This window comes from Lycium barbarum, chromosome 3 (genome assembly GCF_019175385.1).
Source record: "Lycium barbarum isolate Lr01 chromosome 3, ASM1917538v2, whole genome shotgun sequence".
NCBI classification, from domain to species: domain Eukaryota; kingdom Viridiplantae; phylum Streptophyta; class Magnoliopsida; order Solanales; family Solanaceae; genus Lycium; species Lycium barbarum.
The window spans coordinates 148,565,157-148,588,763 of NC_083339.1; the positions used below are offsets into that span (position 1 = coordinate 148,565,157).

General features: G+C 35.0%; 2 protein-coding genes across 2 annotated transcripts; one reads left to right on the plus strand and one right to left on the minus strand.

The window, feature by feature from the left end:
- Window positions 1-310: 310 nt before the first annotated feature.
- On the minus strand, window positions 311-7,100 carry LOC132633566 (protein STRUBBELIG-RECEPTOR FAMILY 6-like). Its single transcript, XM_060350066.1, has 16 exons — window positions 6,872-7,100; window positions 5,943-6,075; window positions 5,729-5,800; window positions 5,572-5,637; window positions 5,417-5,488; window positions 5,238-5,309; window positions 4,824-4,895; window positions 4,675-4,740; window positions 4,504-4,563; window positions 4,103-4,407; window positions 2,902-3,188; window positions 2,331-2,596; window positions 1,642-1,774; window positions 1,059-1,195; window positions 823-979; window positions 311-702 (listed from the first exon to the last, which is right to left on the minus strand). Exons 1-16 carry the CDS (start codon window positions 6,942-6,944, stop codon window positions 571-573), a joined length of 2,103 nt encoding a protein of 700 aa, XP_060206049.1. The 5' UTR covers window positions 6,945-7,100; the 3' UTR covers window positions 311-570.
- An 11,795-nt stretch (window positions 7,101-18,895) lies between these two features.
- LOC132633567 (triacylglycerol lipase OBL1) lies at window positions 18,896-22,941 on the plus strand. Its single transcript, XM_060350067.1, has 5 exons — window positions 18,896-19,450; window positions 20,623-20,867; window positions 20,999-21,032; window positions 21,337-22,118; window positions 22,390-22,941. Exons 1-5 carry the CDS (start codon window positions 19,066-19,068, stop codon window positions 22,645-22,647), a joined length of 1,704 nt encoding a protein of 567 aa, XP_060206050.1. The 5' UTR covers window positions 18,896-19,065; the 3' UTR covers window positions 22,648-22,941.
- The last annotated feature ends 666 nt before the right edge of the window (window positions 22,942-23,607 follow it).

Consider the following 23,607-nt stretch of genomic DNA (forward strand, 5'->3'; position numbering starts at 1 on the left):
ACTAAGAAAGTGAAAGAAAAATATAATTGTTGGAGCACACTTGTTTGTCCTCTGTTTCTGGGGAGGGGTTGATAAAACTGCTGCGGCAGGCAAATAAGTAATGCATTTCTTGATTATTATTTTTTTACCCCTCCACTTTTTGCTCACTCAAACCCACAACCTTCGGGTTGGAGGTGAAGGGTGCTTTAACATATGAGCAACCCTTCTTCCCAGTAATGCAGTTATTGATCAACAAATAACCAATACATACTGATTACAGCTACTAACGGAGGCAGCATGTCCGTGATAAGATATCAGAAAGTTTCTGAAGTGATCATGAAAGTATGAAATAATATTATTTCTTTAATCCCGCAGTATGAACAAATCAGGAGGAAGCAATCCTGATAAAGAGAGAACTGAAAATAAATTATGCACTATGAACAGATTATAGCATTTCGTATTGGTACAATGAACTCCAAGTCTGCAAAACAACAGGATCAACCGTCATTTCTGATAATAGCAAAAAATAGAAAAAGGACACCTCCGCGTGTGTTAGAATAAGCAACATGTTAAGTGCTCGTCGCATGGAAACTATGGCTCATAGTCCTGAGCATCTGTTTCACCCCTTGCACCGACTGTCCTCTTGCTCATGTTTGCTCGTTGCACTAGCCGAACTAATGCTTCAACCACTTCTGACATAGGTGGCCTGAACTCGGGCTCAGGCTGCCACAAAAAAAAAAAAAGGTCCATTGAGATAGTGTTGACTGATTGAAGGAACTAGATTAATGCAAACTAATAATAGCAGATCTTTGAAGCTTAGTCACTTCCAGTTCGAAATATTACCTGGACACAGAGAGCTATTACATCAGCAAAGCGTGATAGAGATTTAACAGGATAGAGACCCTCGAGTGCTGGATCAACCATCTTAGCCAGGGCATCAATATCGTGCAGCTGAGGTGTTGCCCATCTAACTAGAGATTGTTCAGATCTTGCTCTTGCGCTGCATTAAAAGAACAAACATATCATTAGAAAACTTCAGAAAATATCTTAAAAATTACATGTCATCAAATCCTCATTACCTATCAAAAGGTTTTCGTCCGGTAAGAAGTTCCAACATAACCACTCCAAAGCTGTACACATCACTCTTTATGGTGAACTGCCCAGACATAGCAACCTCGGGTGCACCATATCCAGATCCTGTATTATGATCCCATGTCTGCGAGAAGAGTTCGATAGTCACATGAAGATGTCAGGAGACTGGCTTTATGATGAAAATCTATACCAATTGAAAAGGAGAGAGGCGGAGAGAAGACACCTGCGTGGATACTTCTCAGCTTATGAGTCAATCTTATTTTTAACATGGTAAACATATTCCTATTTTGATATTTGATAGTTCATGGTAAAGAGTATTTCTTCTATAGAGATTTTACCGTGGATAATTTATATTCAAGATCTGGATAAAAATTCAGGTTTCTTTTCTACAAGGACAGATGAATAGGCAAAGAAGATGTAAGTACAGGCATATAGGCATGTGCATGAGCCATGAGTACCGTTATGCATGTGAATTAATCTATCAGAATCCACATTCTTCCATTAGAAGATATTGCAACATCCAACAAAAGACACTTGGCAAGGAATCCTAAAGCAAGGAGCCCAAGTTACCTGATCTGCATCAGCAATAAGACTTGCCAATCCAGAGTCTGATAGATGAGGATTGAGTTCTGCATCAAGTAAAATATTTGCAGATTTGATATTATTGTGAACCAAAGACGGTGAACAAACTTCATGCAGATACCTGCAAAGGATGCTTATTTTAGCTAGTCAAGAAACTTGACAAAAAGAAGATAGAAAGATCAGCATATTAAACACGGTGGCTAAACAATGGCTTGCAACATACGTTCTTGTTTTTTTTTTAATATTAAGGTAATGAATCATATTCTTGCACGTTACTGATCATCAATGTTTAAGAGACATGTTTTTAATTATACTAACAATGTTTAAGAAGTATAAACTATACAGTGGCCTTCATAATAAAGCACTACGTCTGATTTAAATCCAAGAGATCAATAGCTATGTTCTAATTACAATGTGCTTCGTACTGGTTATCAAAACATGTACTCTTTACCTCCAACTTCAGAAAGAAAATACTACTCCAAGAGCTTTCATTTTATTCTCTCCCCCCTTCACCAAAAAGAAACTTAATAATTGTTGACTACAGTCACATAGCAGAAGATATATGATAAGAGACTAGCATTTCAACCAATGGTACGAGGAAAATATGACAACTTGTTATGAGCTCCATGAACATTATAAAATGACATCAAATATTTTTGTAGATCATGAAAACTCACTCTAATGCTCTTGCTGTGCCTAGTGCAATCTTAACTCGGCTATTCCATGTAAGTGGCTTGCTTTCCTCATCTGACAGATGCAGGAACTCATGCAGAGAACCATTTTTGTGGAATTCATAAACCAGAAGGTGCTGCCCATGCTCTGAACAATATCCAACCAGCTCAGTTACATTTGGATGGTGCAACCGGGATATCTCAGAAACAATATCGAGAAAATCTTCAGGATTCTGGAGTGCAGAAGAGTTGATTTTCTTGACAGCAAGAACCTGTGGCGTTTCAAAAATTAGAAAGGAACTTAGAGGATGGTTCAGTTATACGGGAATAGATGATAGTAGCTTTAAACCGAAAGTTTTTAACAGACATAATTGTTCAACTAAATGAATGTTTTATTATCAAACTTTTCTTCTTTCATTTTCTTTAGATAGGTAATTTTTCTTATCGAACATTTATTTCTCATTTTAACTATATTGCTTATAGCAGCACATAATAAATTCATGATATGAAATCCATATTCAGCTAGAAACATTTTCTTTTCATAGGTAGTTAGTCAGTCATAAAAGAGAAATCATACCTTTCCATCATCGAACTGAGCCCGATAAACACGCCCAAATGATCCCTCACCAATAAGGTTATCAACACTGAAGCTATCAGTCGCCATCTGTAGGTCTGCGATTGAATATTGTCTAGCATTTATTTTAGCAGTATTAACTTTCTTGGGTGGGACAATTGGTTTTGCTGCTATGTCATCTTCATCAAATGACTTGTGACGTTCAATAGGTGGAGGTCTTAGGTTTACTACCGCAGGAGCTTCAAATGCTTTCACACTTGGCGCAGCGGAAGCTTGATTAGTTTTCAACTCTGCAGCCAAAAATGGACAATGAACAGAAAATCCAGACAGAAAAGCAAGAACCAGACTCTTAAGTGTTACAAATAGGCAAATGCACAATCAGGTTCAGATTAATGAGACAGGGAAGTGAGATGAGGCTTAAAAGGCATAACTATGAACAACCGACTGATGAAGTTGAGCAAAGCAAAGAATTAGAATTTGCGAAGAGATGAATATGGTTGTAAGCACAAAATGGGTTAGAATGGAGAAACAATTTTCCAGCTATGCACATGAAGATGATTCTTCACTTTGCTGAAAATAGCTTTTTGAAGCAATAGTAGTTGTATAAAGGTCAATTAGATTTCTGAAGAGTTTTAGTGTCATACGAAGACAAACCATCAAGGGGAGCTGACTATAAATCTTCGAAACAGGCATATGACCAGATCCACTGGAAGAGACCATAAAGATGAAGTTTTCTTTCTGTCAGCGTCAACAGGTCTAAACATCAGTTCGAATTTCTACAATTTAGTTCTTGGAACTTTTCAGCATGTAAGAACTTTTGTTTCATCGGAAGATGGGACCTGTCACATCTGTGCAGTTTTATATTTCAATGGTAAATTTTGTTCCTTCCTTGGTTCTTTTCTTCTATATCAACGATAGTTGCTGGCAAAGTTTTGATCTTAGTTAAACATCACTTAAAAGTTATGAACGCTAACACGCAGTGATTCAGCACAAAGGTTAAGGTTGATTCTCCAAATTCACTTCAGAACATTTTCTTTTGATGCAACAAGTCTATCTTACACCTTTTCTAGACAGATACATGAATGAGGTCAATGATACTACGATTGATTGTTATGTTCCATAACTAAATAACAATCACAGAGACGATGACAGGGTCTAATAAAAATCTTAACTCACAAAACCAAGCAATTATGAAAAGAAGTACCTTGTACTTCCTGCGAAGCAAGAGGAGCAAATGGCTGATTATCATGTTTTTCGATGTCCGTTGATGACCGTCTCGATCTCTTCTTGATAACAAAGAATGCTACAATTGCACCAACAACTAGAATAGATATTACTATGCCTGCAATGGCTCCACCCCCTATCCCCGATTTACCACCACCATCACCACTGCCTCCACCACCAGAAGGGCTATTCTTGCCTCCTGAATTGTGGTGTCGCCTGCTTGCCGGGGGTGTGCCAGGTGGAGGAGGGGGTGCAGGTCCTGAGTTCCATGAATTACCATTTGATCTGTTACAAGAGTGTCACAAACTCTGAATAATTCAGAAAGCACTTTCGAAATAAATTTCAAGAACAAAACCAATCACGCTAGCATAAGATACTTACTTCGCGATCCCTTGCAACTGGGTAGGAACCCAGCCGGTAAAACGGTTGTTCTCAACATTCCTAAAGCATAAAGGAACACGCATGACTTTCAGCCATGCTTTAAATCGAGACTATAAATAAGATAAAATATCAATGATAATATCTACGAAGAACCATAGACTAAAAACTCACAAGTCATCAAGAGGAAGATTGGCTAAGACATCAATAGTTCCTGTGAACTGGTTGTTTTGCAAATACCTGCATGATTCAATATGTAAACCTCAACATTGAAGGACTCAACCAATTGTCTACAAGGACGAAGCAGAAAATTATTATCTCACATTTTGTGCATACTAGTCAGTGCCTTGAAGCTTTGAGGAAGGTCACCCGTCATAGCATTGAATGAAAAATCCCTGGAGCATAAAGATTAATCAATGAAAAACTATGCGACAAAGAATGATTAGCTAGTCATTTTGAGGTTTTTAAGACTTGGCCTAAGAATATCTCAAAATATATATGCAGCTACTCAGTTAACTTAATTGGGACAACCAAATAATTCTACAGTCAGAACAAGGATCAGATACTGTTTCATGATATTGACTTTCTTTCCCAAAGCAACAACTCAAATGGAAGAAAAATAAGTGTATATTAATGAGCTAAGAGTGGCATGTTATACCTACGACACCTCGTATAAGACCACGACTTGGTAATATTATAACACTCAAGAAATGGCATGAGAGGAAGATAGGCCTTACAATGTGTTGAGAGAAGACAGAGAGTCGAATGCGGCAGTCACTTGTCCTTGAATTTGATTATGACTGACATCTCTACAGCCAGATACAAATATTGCGCAGAGTCATTGAAAAGCTTAACCTTAAAACAAAAGCTTACTGCTGGAAAGGAAATTGCAATCAAATTCAATGATTTTACATACAAGTATCGGAGGGAAGTCATCTGCGAAATGGAATATGGAAGGCCACCATTAAAACCATTACTAGCAAGGTTTCTGCATTGCAAGGCAAGGTTTAAGAAAGATAACAGGAAAAATAGAGTCTGGAATGACAAGAATGTACAAATTATGAGACATACAGTCTTTGCACATTTGGAGGAAGCTGATATGGCAACTGGTTTCCCAAATTGTTATTGCTTATATCACTGCAAATCCCCAAAGATTAAACGTGTGTAAGAATTTAATATAAGTCGAAAAGACATCTATGAGGACATTATTGAAGGCCATTCATCTTACAAATTAGTCACAGATGTTAGACTCGCTAATTGGTAGCCCAGTGAACCAGAGAGTCCAAGACCTGATAACTTGCTGAAGGAGAATGAAAAAGGAAGCAAGCATCAGAAATCACCAAGTCAACAATTCTGAGAGTTGAAACAACATGCCGAAGAAGATAAAGAAGGAAAACATCAAAAATAACTACTTATAAACAATAAGGAAGGCAGAAACTCACATTTCAGTAACTCTATTGCCCGAGCAAGTAATGCCTTTCCAGTTCTCTGCACAAGGATCACCGCCATTGGCAGTCCATTTTGTTAGCTGCCCAGGTGAATTTAGGCTGCTATACATAACTCTCAGAGCAGCAGCTGAAAATCAAAGTACCACCAGAAAAAAATTAGACTGAAATCCAATTAGGCATATTTACCTGTCAACACACTCTTACAATGCCCAAAAGAAATTGTATATTTTGATTAACAATAGCTGGAAGAGAAATCAAACGTCCGACAAACTGTTAATGAGCGGTGTATCTACCAGACATCAACAAGCATGGTGAAACACAACAAGTGTGTTGATCAAGCCGTGAACCTATTTGTTTATTATCATCAGGAGAACAATCTTTTAAGTTATGAAGTCCTTGATCAATTTTAACCTCACTTGTTTTTTTCGCGGCCCACCCCTGTCTCTTCCAAGCAGCAAAAAGAAGAAGAAGAAAAAAAAAAAAAAAAAAAAACTTGTCGAGCAATGCTTGGCCGAAAATAGTGAAATCCATCAAATACGTCTGACACAGTTTCAATATGTCAGTTCCCAGAATAAAGGGTTGGGTTCTCATATGGTCTTATCACCATTCTTCTTGATTCCAAATTTCTTTAACAAAGATAATGACTTTATGAGATAATAACTACTTTATTAGTTGAGTGAAGATTCCACAATACTAAAAGTCCACCGACAAGACCAAATGCATACATGATAACTAAAGAATCCAAGAGAGCTTGATTAATGCCTTGATAAAAAAGAAACTTTTCAGTTTCACGCAATAAATTCAGGTAAAGAAAATAATTCCGACAGTTGCTGAGTTGAGTCCAAATATGCATCAACTGATCAGTAAACACATACAGAAACAGATAAAGATAATGAATGCCTAAACGAGAAATGATATCTTACCGTCATTTGGATCTGTGTCGGCAATGACAGAACAACAAAGCAAAATGCCGATGACTACCGGCAGTAAACTCATCTTTAACGGCGTCGTTCAACACTTGTCGGAGTTTTAATTACCAGTCAGTCACAAAAACCCAAGTTTTTTAGCTTGGGAACAAGAAAGGCTTTGTCAGAACTTTCCTATTTTTATTTACAACTAAATTTCCCTTTATAATATTTTGGGAGTATTTTATTTTATAAAAAAACAAAAAAAGGAATATAAATCTATATAGTGAAAAAGAGATGAGGTGGTTGGGTGGGGAGAGGGGGGAGGTAGTAGGCATTCTAATGAAAAGCTGGCAGGCACGATCTGCTACAAGAATCCAAAGCCACAGAGAAGTATACTAGTAGAGAGAGAGAGAGAGAGTATAGTATATTTCATTTTAGAATATTAATTGGAATTTATTTCTGTATACAGCTACAGGTCTACAGTACTCTGTGACATATACCCATACAGTTAATCATTTTTTTTTTTTTTACACTAAAAGTAGCTAGCCAAAACAAACATTAACAATAATTATTTTTTCAGAAAAAAATTGTTAGTAGGATAAATTATTTTTCAAAACTGAAATTTGATTATTATTATTATTATTATTATAGTTGCTTTTTTAATTATCCAAACTGAAATTTGTGAAGGTAACAGCAACAACATACTTAGTGTATTCGTCTGGAGAGGATAAAGATACGCAGACCTTATCCCACCTCGTGAAGGTAGAGAAATTGTTTCCAAAATACTCCCGACTAAGGCGTGAAATTTGTGAAGGTATAGTAATTTCTTTTTATCTATTCAATTCTAGGTCAATAGATTACCCAATACATATGTTGTTGGGACATAGCTGATATTCCATAAAATTAATTAAAATATGCCCGTATACCAACAATAACGTATTCAATGTAATCTCACAAGTGAGATTTGATAAAAATAGGATGTAAGAAACCTTACCTTTATCTTTTGCGGGGTATTGACCCGTATACCACAGTTACAAAAAAGGAAAATTGTGATCAAATTTAACTTATAATTTTCTTAAAAAGTCAGTTTTCTCAAAATAAATAGATATTAAATAGAAAAATTAATTTTGTGTTCAAAGCAAATTGCATCAGATCTAGTTCGAGACTTATGTTGTGGTTTCTATAGCTGGCATTTATTAAACAGCACTCAGATTTCCTTTTAAGAAGTAACAAACACAAATGATTGCTTCATAAAGTGGGCATCTTTAACTTTCCATTAATATTGAGTAACAGTGTACAACTAGTATGACTAGAAATTTATGGATAGATACGGTCGCAGAAAAGAATACGGAGTGAAAAAAAGAAAGCGAAAAGGGAACTAGTCACGGGCAATCCGTTAAAGTGACGGGTTTGTAACTGTCTCTATCTCTTGTTAGCTTCACCAACTGGACATTCACCTCATTTTGCTGATGAGCAATTCACAGGACTGCCCTTATTCTGGGTCTTTAATTTTTGTCCATTAAATTGGTGGTCTTTAATTTTTACTCTTTATTAAAACTTTTTAATTTCAGGTTTGAATTCTCGTTCAGTCAAAAATTTTTAAAAAATATCGCAAGGTAGAGTATGCAAGGCAGAGATTGGCATAGCTACCTTCAGGGTTTGAAACTCTGCTTCAAAGGAGAGCTTTGCCTTCAAGCATGTCAAAACTCTATCTTCTTATACCTAAAGGCAAAACTCTGCCTTACGTTTTTTTTTTAACTGAGCCGGGGTTCGAACCCCAAAACTCATGGTATTAGCCTATTAGGCGAAAGGGACAAAAAATAAAAACCACTAATTTGGGGGCAAAAATTAAAGACCAGTGCATTTGAAGGGCACTCTGCACAAAAAAAAAGTTTGTTAATTAGGGGTGTATATGGATGAGGTTGGTTTGGATTTTTTAAATACCAAATCAAACTAATTGCATCTGGTTTTTAAATTTATACACTAAATCAAACCAATAAAATTCGGATTTTCCAATCTCGGGTTATTCGGTTTTCTCGGATTTTTCTGGTTTTTTTCCGGAAAAGCCTTCATACAAAACATATAACTTTTACTTCAAATATTTCTTTAGTCCTAGTAAGATACAACTATATAATCAAGGTGTTTCTTAAGAAAATAACACAAAATGTGAGATGAGTGATAATAAAATCGGTTAAAATAAATATTGCTAATTAATAAGCCATAAAGAAGATGATCATAATCTAAAAATACTAAGTCATTGTTACGCCTCTCGTTTTCGTCGTAGAAGAACCCATGGTTTCCTAATCGGGTATGCTTTTGGAATAGAGACCCGAGCCTGAGTTTTGGAGATAGAAAGTGTCTTACCCCGTGTACAAAGGTTGCAGCAGGTATTCCTGGCAATTTACAGGATTAAAATTTGAACGAATCGAATCAACGCAACCTGAACTGATTCAGGGAAATCTGTAGACACCAGTCATCGTCGACGAGCCGTTAACATGTCGACGGACCATCATTGTGCGGTGTCGTTATGTTTCCGCAGCCTTGAATCTGCAGGGGCAGGTCGTCGACCCACTCGTCGAACCGCACCGCTGGAACTTTTTAGTTCCAAGTATAAATATATGATTCCACGACTTTATTTCTCATTTTCTCTCTTCCAAGTCAGAGAAAACCCTATTATATTTACTCCCAATATTTCCTATCATAATAGTGGAGATTTAGTAAGATCCGAACCCCGTAAATCCGAGCTTGTGAAGAAGAAGGTTGTTCCTAGGGTTTCCTCAAAGTTGTGGAGCTTAGGAAGTTGGAGTTGAAGTGATTCTTGGAATCTTAGACCCCTTAAGACTTACAAGTTCGAGGAGTAGAAGTGGGACGATTGGATATACTTCAAGGTATGTTAAGGCTACCCCTTTCTTTCTTTGGCATGATCCTATGATATGAGCCAACTAGCGAGTAATCGAGCTTCCATATTACTCTATTCTTAGAAACACTAGGAGTACTTCAGTTTTTGATGTTCCTATACCCCGTATGATTGTTCCTTCTATTCATGGGTCTTGAGATTTCTTATGATGACGATGTTAATTCAAAGGTTGTCCATCAAAGGTAATGAGGCTTTATGTCACTCTGAACATTCTATGTACACGTTTCAGTTATGCATTGCATTCATATACATATGCATATTGACCCATGACCAGAAGGTATTATATACGTGTGTACCATATGTATATGGGGTATGGGGGAAAGGGATAGGTGTTATATACGCATTACCACCTGATCAGCTGGTGCACCTTGATGATGATATATGGATCGGGTCGTACGTTCCTCGGCATTATTATATGATATATGGATCGGGTCGTACGTTCCTCGACATTATTATATGATATATGGATAAGGTTGTACGTTCCTCGGCATTATTATATGGGATATGGATCGGGCTGAACGTTCCTCAGCACTATGACCTAAATATATATACATTAGCATGATTATCATTGAGAGCTTGCATATTATGCGCCCTCAAAGGCATTGTCAGTTATACAGATTTGTGCAGATACATACAGATACTAGTTCATACAAATACATGCAGATAGTCATTTCAGCTTATGAGTTCAGATTTTATTCATGATTCTTATATATATACATGTTGTTCTTATGCCTTACATACTCGGCACATTATCCGTACTAACTCCCCGTTGCTCGGGGGGCTGCGTTCATGCCCGCAGGTTCAGGTAGACCGATAGGTGGTCCAGCTCAGTAGGACCTCTATATCCAGCAGTGGTCAGTGCGCTCCATTTGATCCGGAGCTGTAGTCAGTTTTGGTATGCCACCCTTTTGAGATGTATATGCATATGCGTATGACGGGGTCCTGTCCCGTCCTTTCTATAGCTTTATTCTAGTAGAGGTCTGTAGACAGTTGTATGTATTAGTCGGATGATGTAGCCTTGTCGGCTTCTATTCTTTTGTGTACAGTAGATGTAGCAGCCTAGCCGGCTTGCCCTGTTCCTTCAGCATGTATATGTATGTACAGAGTTTATGACGCCACCCTCATTTATGAGATCGATTTGAGTCACTTATGGGCCCTCGATGTTCAATAAAGTTCAGATATGGGTACAGGGGTGTTTGGTCGCTAGAGGTCAGGCACTCGTCACGACTCATCGGTTTGGGTCGTGACAGTCATGCTAAAATAAGTATGATCAATAAGTATTAATTACATGACAAAGAAAAAAAAATCAAGTTATGTATTTTCACTCTCTATACCAATTATGCATAATTAAATAATAGATACCCAACATTACTGTCATTCCTAGTAGTAAAATTGAATTTTGTTTTGTTAGCATTAGTGTTGAGTTGGTTTTGATTTGGACTTTATTTGAGTTAATAACATCCATAGGATATAAAACTTATTGACATTCAAAATTCTAAGCTCAAGCTTGGATTACTATGATAAAAGACAAAAAACTATGAAATTTTTTTAAGAAATATTTATAAGTTACATTACAAATAAATATTTTTATGTATAAAATATTTTTAAAATTGAATACATGTAATTTCGGGTTTGTTTGGTTCGGTTTAAACTAAACCAATTATAATCGGATTTTTTTTTAACACCAAACCAAGTTAAATCAAACCACTAATCGTGTTTTTTTTCTTGATTTATCGGTTTGGTGCGGTTTGTCGATTTACCTTGTACACCCCTATTGCTAATGTATGATAACTCAAATCTTATCAACGATTATAACATTAAAGCCGTAAAAAGTATTATGGGGCTAAGTAAAATTATTGTGGTGATATTATCTGCTTTGAATTAATCTCCTATAGTTTTTGTCAAAGAGTTATATGTCACTAAAAGTATGAATTAATCTCCTACAGCTTTTGTCAAAAAGTTACATGCCACTAAAGTATTCATATATATTATATACGTAGCTTCTCAATATTTCTAAATTTTAATTATCAATATCGTACTTTGTTCACATATATATCCAGCAATCTGTCATTCTACTTTTCCAAGCTACATTTAGCATATTAAAGGTATAAGTAAGTAAATGGAGCCCCACTTTGTTCACGGATATTCTATTATTTTTATACTTATTTCGTCGAATCATTTGTCTTATAACAATTGTTAGGCTAAGTCACCCCCTGGTACTCTTAATATAGTAATATGTCCGCTTAGGGTCAAGACAGTACGATTTTTTCCAAAAGATTTCACATCATTACAAATATTTGTACATCTTATATGATCGTAATGTGACTAATTTTTTTTTTCACTGTAATAAGAAAATAACAAAAACTATTTCTTGTATCATTGAGAGAACTTAAATAAATTTAATATAAAAATAAAATAGTCAAGTTTTACCCGCTATAACGGCAAAACACACCCATCAGTGACTTTGCATATTGTACCTAACAATTAGTAAATCTTGAACTTATATGTAGTAGTTTTCTTAAAGTAGAAGAATTAATCTATTCGCTATTTTTGTCAAATGAAAACATGCTAGGATTAGCTTTTTTCAAAGATATTTCATTTTCATAAAATTATGCGATATGCCTACTTTGTAGACGTCGCAGTAATCTTTCGGACTCAACTCCGTACGTATGCCCAAATAGTAATTGAATTATATATCTATCTAATACACTAAAGATTTATAAAGATGAAAGCAGAATAAAAATAGTATAAAAAGTGAGTAGTATCTTTTCTATTAGGAGAAACCTTCTTTCCTATTTCGTTCACGAAACGCGTTCATTTGGATTAGTGATTCATTCAACGTTGAAAAACTACTCTAATTTGGTGAAATGTCAATTATATTGATTTATAAGTACTATATAGATAACAGCTGATGGATATGCTTGTTTTCCAGCAAACAAAATACTGTCAGCATTACCAATTTCCCCAGCACCAAAGTTTCCTTCACTATTTTATCCTGTTGAATTCGACATATATCAATATCTATATAGTCATTTTCTTTTTGGGAGGCCGTAGGCTAAATTGCAAGTTATTCTCAAGTAAGTTTCAAGTTTAGAGAACATGAGGTGGGGCTTTATTTGCTTCTTTTTTTTTCAGAACCCATGAAAGATGGCCTCTTGGCAGTAAAAGGAATATATTTTCACATCAAAATTAGGTATAGGTGATTCTTTGAAGAAATGGTCTCTTTCTTTGCAACCATAGCCTTGCAATTACTCATATATCCTACCAACCCCTCGCTTCCATTTTCTCTTTCAAGTTCAATGATCTAATCTGTGCCACACAAATTAATGTATACTCCTTTCTATCTCAAATATCAGTCGTCTCGATAAACTACTAAAGTATTTGACCTATTTTAAAAAAAAAAACATGAATGTATTTATTTATTTATTCAAATTTACTTTTACTGTTTTAATTACGTGAGACACTTAAAAGAGAAATTAAAGGGTATCTTACACAAATACTCTAGACCACCTATTCTTAGTAGAACATGCAAAAAAGAAAGGAAAAAACGGAGGGAGTAACAAGAAAAGTATTTGACTAATCTATCGCAACCCCTAGTTAATTTATTAGTCATTGCCTATTTACGTGCCTCTTAATTTTAGAACAATTTATGTTATTCTCTTGATTTTCTAAAATGATAAGTATTTGAAAGTAATTATTTTTAGTATACATGAGTGATGACCACTAAATGATAATGGAGGGAGTCTTTTGAAATAACTGATTTTAGCAAACATGACAAGTAAAATGGAACGAAGAGAGTAATAAATAAATTTCTTAAATGATGTGTAAAACTTAAACAAAAACAAATCAAAGGGACAAAAATAATAATTAAAACTTTGAAGAATAGCATGCTGACGTGATAAATGGTTCTAATCTCTGAGCAACTTTGAGGAACGAAGCTAGATAATCTAGAAGTCAAGTACTTAAATGAGTGATTCTGAAGAGTAAAAGGGTTTAAATATGTGATTATGAAGAGTAAAAGGGTTTAAATATAAAATACCTACGCCACACGGTGGCCTCTTGTTGGAAGTTGTAACATGAACTTTTAGAATTAACAATTTCAGCCCTACCATTAGCTTAAAACCACGTTTCCACAATCATTTGTTGTGTGATATTGATCCTTCCTCTGCCATCAGTTAACTAACAAGGGACCGTTTAGCTATCTTTCTTACTATAAGCACATCAATTGATAAGTTCCATATGTCTTCACTTAATCATAGGACCAATCAAATCAAATTTCGTAAGATTTGAGATCGTGAGAAAACAGTGTTTCTTTATCTTATTTTACGTTGTCGTTATTTGATTGAAGCACAAGTCAATATTCTTAATTTGGTGTTTAAACTAATATTGTCATAAAACAAATTTTTAAAAGTGTTGTGAAAATTACCAATTAGTTGTGTTTTAAGTTTATTCATGTCAGTATGTTTACTTAGGCTCACTCTTTGCTAGGAGCCTCTTAGCTTTGTCAAAGATTTACCTAATAAAAATTATAGCAAAGTTTTACTAATTAAAGAATTTTTCTTTTCCCGTATCAAATTTTCTTTCATATAATATGGAGTACGATAAGTATAAATTAAATAATATAAGTAATGATTTGTATAACCGAGAAAAATATTAAATCATAAGATACTGACAATATGGTCAATTGCGTTAATTTGGACAAATATGGTCCCATGGAACAAGCATCACTGAAACGCGCATTGACAAATACAGCAGCATAGGAGCTGGTGCCATGTATTCAAACAAATCCAAATACTACTCCATTATTTTATGCTCTAAAATCAAAGGTTGGTGGATGATTTATATGTGCCAGTATATATAACATAGTAGACTGGACAAAAAAAAAATTTAAAAAAAGGAGAGAAAGCAAGACAGACGACGGGGAATGCATGTTATTAATGGAAGGCCATAAAGAAGATAACTTTGACCATCAAAAAAAAAAAAAAAAAAAGAAAAGAAACCATCTACCATAGACATACGCCCTAATTTGCAGTAACAATCCTCAGACGAGGAGAAAAGAAAAGCAGTTTTGTCACTGTTACAAGCACATGCTACTCTTTGTGAGACTATTTCTTTTTACACGATTTGTAACTATTTATTTGAAAATAATTTAATTTAAAATTTTTATTTATCTGTTGTAACATACTTTATACTTACAAAAAGTAATCATCATATTTAAGATTACAATCTCCAAAAATCTTTATTAAACCTCGTGTTTGGATAAACATCGCCACATAACATGAAATCGGAGATTATTAGGTACTAGACCGCCACATAATCCATTGTTAAATGTTTTCCTTGATCTAGCTAGTCCGTAATAAATGTTGGAGCCACAATCCTCATCAAGAAATTCAAGATATAAAGAAGTACATATAAAAAAGTCAATCCAACATTATTATATTATACATAACAAATAATTTTAAGCGTACATACAATTTAACTTTTGACGAAGATTTGGCGATCCTTTGTGCCCCTAGCAGATCTAACCATTACCCAATGTGCGTAACCATTTACCGCAACAAAAAATCACGTGGAGCGTTGAAGCATGGACTGATGAGTTTTCTTATGGAAATAATAACTATGCATACTAAAGTTGGTGCATTAGCCGTAGTAGTGCGGGCGGCAGGTGATTGAGGAGGACCAATTGGTTTGATTGTCGGTGGAGATTGTCCTTTCCATTGACTCAGCAATTTTATGCTGCCCACGTATTTCTCTTCAAGTTCTTTTTTGAAGTCTTTAAGTCTAAATAGACCATCCATTTCATATAGCAGTGCCCACCTGAGCAATGCAATAGGCCTCTTAATTCTATTTCTTCCGTCTCAAGCGATCGACACTCACCTTCATTAATTTTGTACATGTCGATATGTTAGGATCTCGCATCGCATTTTATCTCGTATTTATGACAGATCAAGAACAGATGGCATCTATAATAAATTATATCCATGGATATTTGAAATATTATAAGATACGGTGAAACCTCTATGTAACAACATCGTTGGGTTCGAATTTTTTTTGCTGTTATAGAGAATTGTTGTTATACATCTATAATAACATTGACATTTAAATAATATTTCGCTGTTATAGGCAAAAATGATGCATAAAATTTATTTTTTCATTTTTAATTGTCAAATTCTAAGCTTAATCGCATTTGTATAACGAAGGAAAATCTTTTAATGATGAAAATATATATATATTCATATGATATTTTTTGTCATAGATAGTGTATTAAAGAATCAAATATTGGTCAAAATCTCTACACTTATTATTGGTAATTATAGATATTTTATTTTTATAAAGATTGTTAATTATTATATTATCAAAAAAATAAGATAGCTGTTATATCGGGGGTAATTTTACAAAGAGCGTATTGTTATAAAGTTGGTTGTTCCTGTTATAGGTGAAATGTTGTTATAGAAAAGTAAAATATAACATAAAAAATCGGTTTTTAAAAAACTTGACTGTTATAGAGAGGTGCTGTTATATGCGGATGCCGTTATAGAGAGGTCTGACTGTACTCCCTCCGTTCACTTTTACTTGTTTACTTTTGACTTTGCACACTCTTAAGAATTAATAAATGAAGTATTTATTTTATTATAATGCCCATATTAATTGGCATATTGTTTCATTGAACTTGGAAAATTATTTGATAATGAGTAATTAATGTTAAGGGTAAAACAAGAAAAAAGAGTGTCTTTTCTTGATATGCTAAAATGGATAAATAAAAGTAAAAATTTATATTTAATATAGTGAATAAGTAAAAGTGAATGGAGGAAGCAAGTTTTATGATCATTTACCTACGTCTTAGGGTTGGTCACTTGTCCCAATCTGGTAGTGGAATAACCAAATAGAATTGCAATCTGGACAACCTATCACGTCTACTAGTTTTCTTTTTCTTTTCTTTTTCTCCCCTTCTTTTTTTAGTGTTTTTGTTTTCACATTTTTTTGTACTGTCTTACATAATCCGTTTTCTCCATTGCATGGAGGGTAATGTATTTTAATGAAACATATCACTATTTATTACCATTTGTTAAATAACCACAGAATTATAATTATTCTATTCTTCTTACAAACTTACAATCATGTGCAGTGCACAGACGTGCAAACTCGAAAAGAAGACATTGAGCCCGTTTGGATTGGCTTATAAGTTGCTTATAAGTTACTTATAAGCTGTTTTCAGCTTTTTTGAGTGTTTGACTGGCCAGCTTAAAGTCATTTTGTGCTTAAAATAAGCTCAAAAAAATAATTGGGCCCATTTGACTTAGCTTATCTAAAGCAGCTTATAAGCTGAAAACAACTTATAAGTCAAAAAAAATAAGTTAGACTACCCAACTTATTTTTTTTAGCTTATAAGCTGTTTGCAGCTTATAGGCATAAGCCCATCCAAACAGGCTCATTATTAAAGACAGCCCAGAACTCTCAAGTCCAACTATAGAGCTCGTTTTTGGACAATTTGCAGGATTGGCCTTCGCTTGGGTGGTCTTTAATTTTTACCCCCTCAAAATGATGGTCTTTATTTTGCCCTTCAGGCAGATTTGTATGGGCACAGACAGAATTTCGTCTCATGCAAGGCAGAATTTGCATTGACAGATTTGCAAAATTCTACCTTACGATTTTTTTTTTTTAACTGAGCTGGGGTTCGAATCCATAACATTGAGGTATTAGGCGAAGGGCAAAACTTAAAGTTCACCAATTTGAAGGACAAAAATTAAAGACCACCCCAAATGAAGGACAATCCGCGTAAAACAAAGCTCGTTTTTGCCCCAACTGAATATGGGCTGGGCCTAATCTCCAGGTGATTGAAACTCCTATATAGTATGTGGCCCATCTAGCATCTTTTAATATTTTGAAACAATTAAGTATTTGTGAATGGATTAATGGAATCTTTATGAAAAGGAAAAAGTGCTTAGCCTTTGGGAACTCGCAATCATGAAGCAGCAACAAACTTTGCGGCTCTGTTTTATGCTTGACATCTTTTTTCAGTTTTCATAGCCTTAATCGTTGCCATGCCAGCTGATGAAATCACTTAAACCCATACGCTTCCTTATATTCCTGGTGAACATAATTATCATCATTGCATGATAATTTACTTTAAAAGGTTGTGTATGTGATGACCCTCCAAACTTTTGAATGTAAAAAGGAAGAAAAGTTCGTTCAACCATAAAGTTGTTAATTCTAGAATTTAGAACGGGACATGGCGTCATAATGCCCCGTAGTGGTTCAATACTGACTATTTGCTCTCTACGGAACGAATGAGATCTCTTTATATGGTCTTGGATTGTTTTCACCTTTTGAACTTACTCTTGAGATTGAATTAGGCCCAAAGTCCTTTTTTTTAGACAAGATTTTATAAAATTCTTTTTATTTTTATTTTTATTGGAGAGGATAAGTCTTTTCAACGGGAACCTTAATCTAGACACAATAGGATCAATTGAGTTAGCAAATGTAATGTGCGTAAACACATATATTTTATTTTATTTTTAAATTTGACTTTTTTATTTTAATAAAGGATAACCTATAATAAAGATTTCTCCTTAGACACTAACCCGACCAAGACTCACCGATAAGGAAACTTAGGTGCCGTTGGCCATAAAAATTATTCACTTTTTTTCGGATTTTTTTTTCACTTTTTTTTGGAATTAGTGTTTGGCCATGAAAATTCTGAATACAACTTGAAGTTGTATTCCGGAATACCAAAAACTCAAAAAACTTATTTTTTAAAAAAATCACTTTTTTACAACCACATTTCACCAAAAACTACAATTTCAAAAACTATAACCAAACAAAACTCCAACTCCAAAATTTCAAAGAAAAGTGAAATATTTTTTGATATTTATGGCGAAACGGCACCTTAGAATTTGCTACTTGTAATCCAAGTTTGCTATAAATGGCGTCACGAAATGTTAGCCCAAAAAGTTAAAGCCCATCTGAGAGATTGTATTTGGATAAAGTGATGGCCCACAGCAGGCCGGGCTGGTGTACAATTTTGGACGGACAAACACGTTAGTCGGGAATTTTAACAAGTACGTATGACGGATGACGATGACGCAAGACAGAAATCTGGTACTCCATCCTGGACATTCCCATGCGTTGGTGCACGTGACACCCTGACTTTTCCTCCTCAGAATTATCCTCATAGATAAATTCACACTTATCCTAAGCAAACATAGCATCAATTGAAATACTGGCTCTACAAATCTCCATGCCATTCATTAATCTTAAGTTGCTTTAAAACAGTAAACGGGAGGTGAGTGGAATGGCCAGTACTAAAATTGATAACAAAGTCAACATTTCTGGTCCTGTGACTGTGACTGGGAATTCTCGATTCTTGATTGTGAATCACCAAAATGGAGGAATTTTGGACCTCGTACGCTTTGGCATATGGGGTAACAAAGAAAGCGGTGACAAATTTCTCGAATATTCGGCTGGCGGTGAGGTGGAACAGTCACTACGTGCCGATGATCATAGCGGTGGTGAGGTGCCTGATCATAGATGGGTTATATTTGTGTCCATTCTAGTGAGGAAATTAATCTCCATTTTCGGTAAACCCATGGAATGGATTGGGTATCTCATCGAATTCATCCTCAATCTCTTCTCCCTCAATGGCAATTTTTTTGGACTTTTCTACAATCTCTTGCATGGTAATACTAATAGTTTCTTTCCTTCCTCTTTTTTTAAAAAGCGTACTAGTATAGTACTCACGCGATGCATAGTCAGTTAAGGATAAACGTAATCATCAAGATATAGGTTTAATAAAGAATTTCAAGATTCAGCTTCTTGTAAAATGTTATTGTAAAATTTACACTTAGCATATTTAATTAGCACTCTTAGTTCATTGTCTAAGAATTATTGAATTAGTTACTTTATTTATTTTACAAATTAATCAAAATCATAAATATCCTCACACAATCCCTATCAGCCTCAATCTCTTCTCTCTCAATGAATTCTTTTGGCCTTTTCTACAATATCTTGCATGGTAATACTAACAGTTTCTTTCCTTCCTCCTTTTTAAAAGTGTATAATATACACATTCATGTACGCATGTATATATAAAGTTACTATCTTAAACTCATACAATATAATAGGTACGTGTTCTAATTGAAATTGTTTTGCTTGTATGATTTATTTAGGAATTAAGGATGTTGATTCATGAGTTTATATGAGTCACGTGTTCCAAAAGGTGTTGATTTTGCCTGGTGATTTGAAAAAGTAGCTTTTTTGTTCGGCAGTCTTTGGAATTGCATTCTTATTCAGTGTGTTATTCTTGCCATTTGGAAGAAGCTTTATGTTGACTTGAATGTCACTTTCGAAATTGAGGAACAAAAGTATATTTCCCATAATGCTTCCATTTCCCTTGCTACGCATACTTCCTTGACACTTCGGCTACCAAATATCATGATTGAAAGTCTGGTGAAACTGAGGGACAAACTTATCTTTTACTAGTAGTATATTTTTGTCAATGGAATACATGAAAACAGTTCGGGAAAGTGATGTGGATCACCTGACTTTTCTGAGTTTGTTAATCTCAATCAGAGTTTTCCTTTCAAGAAAGTGGACATCTTTTTAAACTAACATAAATTATGAATTAATTGGCAACATCTGACATCTGCATGGAAAACGATGTTAAACTTTGTCTCTGTATCAGCATGGTGATTACCATAGAATTGTTATATTTTACATCAAATATGTAGATGTTGCTTCGTTTTGCATTATATGCCTACTGAGTGCTGGCTCAAAATATTGTATGGTGCTTCCACTATCAAGCTTTGTCTCTGTATTATTTATTCATGAACAAAATGTTTCGTGAAAACAGGAAAGGTGGTGATGCCAAAGAGAGGGTCTGAAACGTTTATAAGTGCTATTGGGCATTTAGATGGGCGTATAAACTTATACAAGAGTGAGAAGTTAACCAAGGAAATTGGAGAACCTGATTTCTGGCAGAAAAATGTTCAACTTGGAATAGGACACAGAGCCCTTATGGACCTCTGTATGATGGCCTCAAAGTTGGCTTATGAGAATGCAAAGGTTGTTCAGAATGTTGTAAATCTTCACTGGAAGGTTATGTTATGATTCTCTCTTTTTTTTTCCCCCTTTTCATTTTGATTGTTCTTTTACTCTGACTGATGGAAGATAATAAGCTCCCCATCTTGTTTACTAAAAATATATATTTTCACTGCTTTCCATAACAGATGCATTTTGTGGATTTCTTCAATTGCTGGAATGGTGAGAATTCAGCCTTTACCTTGCATTTGAGTCATATAAAATTACCATTTATGCACACCCTCTTTTGGGGGAGTAATATATTTTGACTTGCAAGTTGCCATTTGCTAGCCTTCAAGGGGAAAATAAAATTGCATTGCGAGCTCAACTTCCATCCTTTGTATTTGCTTATCACTGTTATTGGTTTATTTTCTATATTGAAGCAAACTTTGACTCATTTACCTCTTCTTTCTTCATCATCAATTATTATGGCATTTTATGATTGTATGGACTATTTTCTTTTTGTTCCTTGTATTTACTGAAACAGATTTCGAGAAAGAGATGTCCACCCAGGTTTTTATATTGTGCGATAAGCCAAAAGATGCAAACTTGATAGTCATCAGCTTCAGGGGTACAGAGCCATTTGATGCTGATGACTGGATCACTGATTTTGACTACTCTTGGTACGAGATTCCAAAACTGGGAAAAGTACACATGGGATTCTTGGAAGCCTTAGGTTTAGGGAGCAGAGCAAAGGCCTCCACATTTCATGAACAACTGTTCGTAAATAATCTGAAGTTCACCAATTTAGGAAATGTTGATGCAACTATTGCCTCTTCAGAAAGTTCCAGATCTTCTACCTCATTCAGTGATACCGATGCACACAGTGGGTCAGACCAGTCCACTGACTCAGAACGGCCTGATACCACCGCAAAGAAGTTCAGACTAGATATGCCTGAGAGGACTGCATACTATGTTGTTAGAAGTAAACTCAAAAGGTTACTCAAAGAGCACAAGAATGCAAAGTTTGTGGTTACAGGCCATAGCTTGGGCGGAGCGCTAGCTGTCTTATTCCCAACAGTCTTAGTGCTACACGAAGAGATGAATGTCATGGAACGACTATTGGGAATATATACATATGGGCAGCCAAGGGTTGGGAATAGGCAGTTAGGGAAGTTCATGGAAGAACATTTGGAACATCCAGTCCCGAAGTACTTCAGGGTTGTTTATTGCAACGATCTTGTTCCGAGATTACCTTATGACAATAGAACATTCCTGTTTAAACACTTTGGGATTTGCCGGTACAGCAATAGCTTATACGTTGTGCAGGTAAAGTTTTGGTGCCCTTGTTCTTCCTACGTTTATCTTTTCTGAATTTTGCTTCTTAGATGATGCAAGAAACATTTTGCAACTTCACTAATCAATTAATCATAGCGTTCATTGTGAATTCCTTGGCTGTTAGCAGAATGTCATGTCCTTGTTCCATAATAACTTTCTGTCTTTCTTTATTGCTTATCCATTTCAATCAGCTTGACTTTTACTTGTTAATGTGAACACATATATATGTGCTGTGAGTAATTTCTTTGCTCGTATTCTACAGAATGTTGATGAAGAACCAAACAGAAACTTTTTTGGGCTGCGTTTTCTGATACCGCTGTATCTGAATGCTTGCTGGGAGCTAATCAGAAGCTTTGCAATGGGTTACATATATGGACCCGAGTATGAAGAATGTTGGGAATCAGTCATGCTTCGCGCGCTAGGACTTTTTCTTCCTGGTATTTCTGCCCACAGCCCAGTTGATTATGTGAACTCCGTCAGACTAGGAAGGGAGAGAAGTACCCAAATGTCATCCTTTTAGAAATGTTTATATCACAAAATAGTGGTTTTACAGCTACATAAGAACAAGGTCGCGCATTTCCTATGAGGCTTATGCAGTATGTGTCCTGTTTAGTTTCTGAAGTTTGGTATTGACGTTTAGTTATGGAAAGTAAATGTTATTTCAGCTTTTTATGAGTTCAGTGAACCTTTATGTTCAAGTAAAGACTTCCTGTGTAGAATGTGTGTTGTTAAATGCATTAAAGGGATGTATTTGAATAAGATATTGGACACTGGGTTCCTCTTGTTATTGTACTAAACAGATTCTTTTTTAGAAGTTAGATTGTACGTCGTTATTTCACACATATGGAATGATTCTTTTGGTGCATTGGTTAATAGCCCTCCTCTTACATAACGATAACAACAACAAACCGAGTGTGATCTCACAGGTGGGCTTTGGGAAATGTTTACAGAAAAAGGTTAAACACTTAATTTGGTGACATTGCAAAACTTCCAAAGAATTTGATTACATTTTTCACTCAAGTCAAGCATTGGAAGGTTGTCCCATTTGACAAAACGTAGACTTTTTAGTTGTTTCCTTTCTAAAACAATCATGCACCTTTTTCTTTTTCACCTTTGCTTTTGGTACCAAACTTATTCCATATTAGTGAATTTGTCCTCGTTTCGCGCGGTCGTACTTAAGAAATGACTGTTTTATAAATTTAATTGAGACAAAAATATTTCATATATCTACTTGCAAAATTAAGTCTATAAGTTGATCAAATCACGAATATAAGTATCTTAATTGACTTAACTTTTCATGGTGCAATTTCCATTTTTCAAGCACCGTACATGTTGCTGTATTTTTCCAAACTTCTATAATTAACATATGAAAAGTGGTTTCATATATATTATTTAATAAGTTTTATTTTTAAAAAAATGAAAAGAAGTTTGAATTATTGTAATAAATTAAAACTGGAAACTATAAGATGATTTCGTTGGG

Bases quoted from the DNA above. Each gene is read 5' to 3' on its own strand.
- LOC132633566 (XM_060350066.1), bottom strand. From the start codon at position 6,944: ATGAGTTTACTGCCGGTAGTCATCGGCATTTTGCTTTGTTGTTCTGTC. The intron at 1,775-2,330 runs GTGAGTTTTCAT...CATCCTTTGCAG, and splicing joins GGCACAGCAAGAGCATTAGA to GTATCTGCATGAAGTTTGTT. The intron at 980-1,058 runs GTAATGAGGATT...CTTTTAATGCAG, and splicing joins GGACGAAAACCTTTTGATAG to CGCAAGAGCAAGATCTGAAC.
- LOC132633567 (XM_060350067.1), top strand. From the start codon at position 19,066: ATGGCCAGTACTAAAATTGATAACAAAGTCAACATTTCTGGTCCTGTG. The intron at 21,033-21,336 runs GTGAGAATTCAG...TTACTGAAACAG, and splicing joins TTTCTTCAATTGCTGGAATG to ATTTCGAGAAAGAGATGTCC. The intron at 22,119-22,389 runs GTAAAGTTTTGG...CGTATTCTACAG, and splicing joins ATAGCTTATACGTTGTGCAG to AATGTTGATGAAGAACCAAA.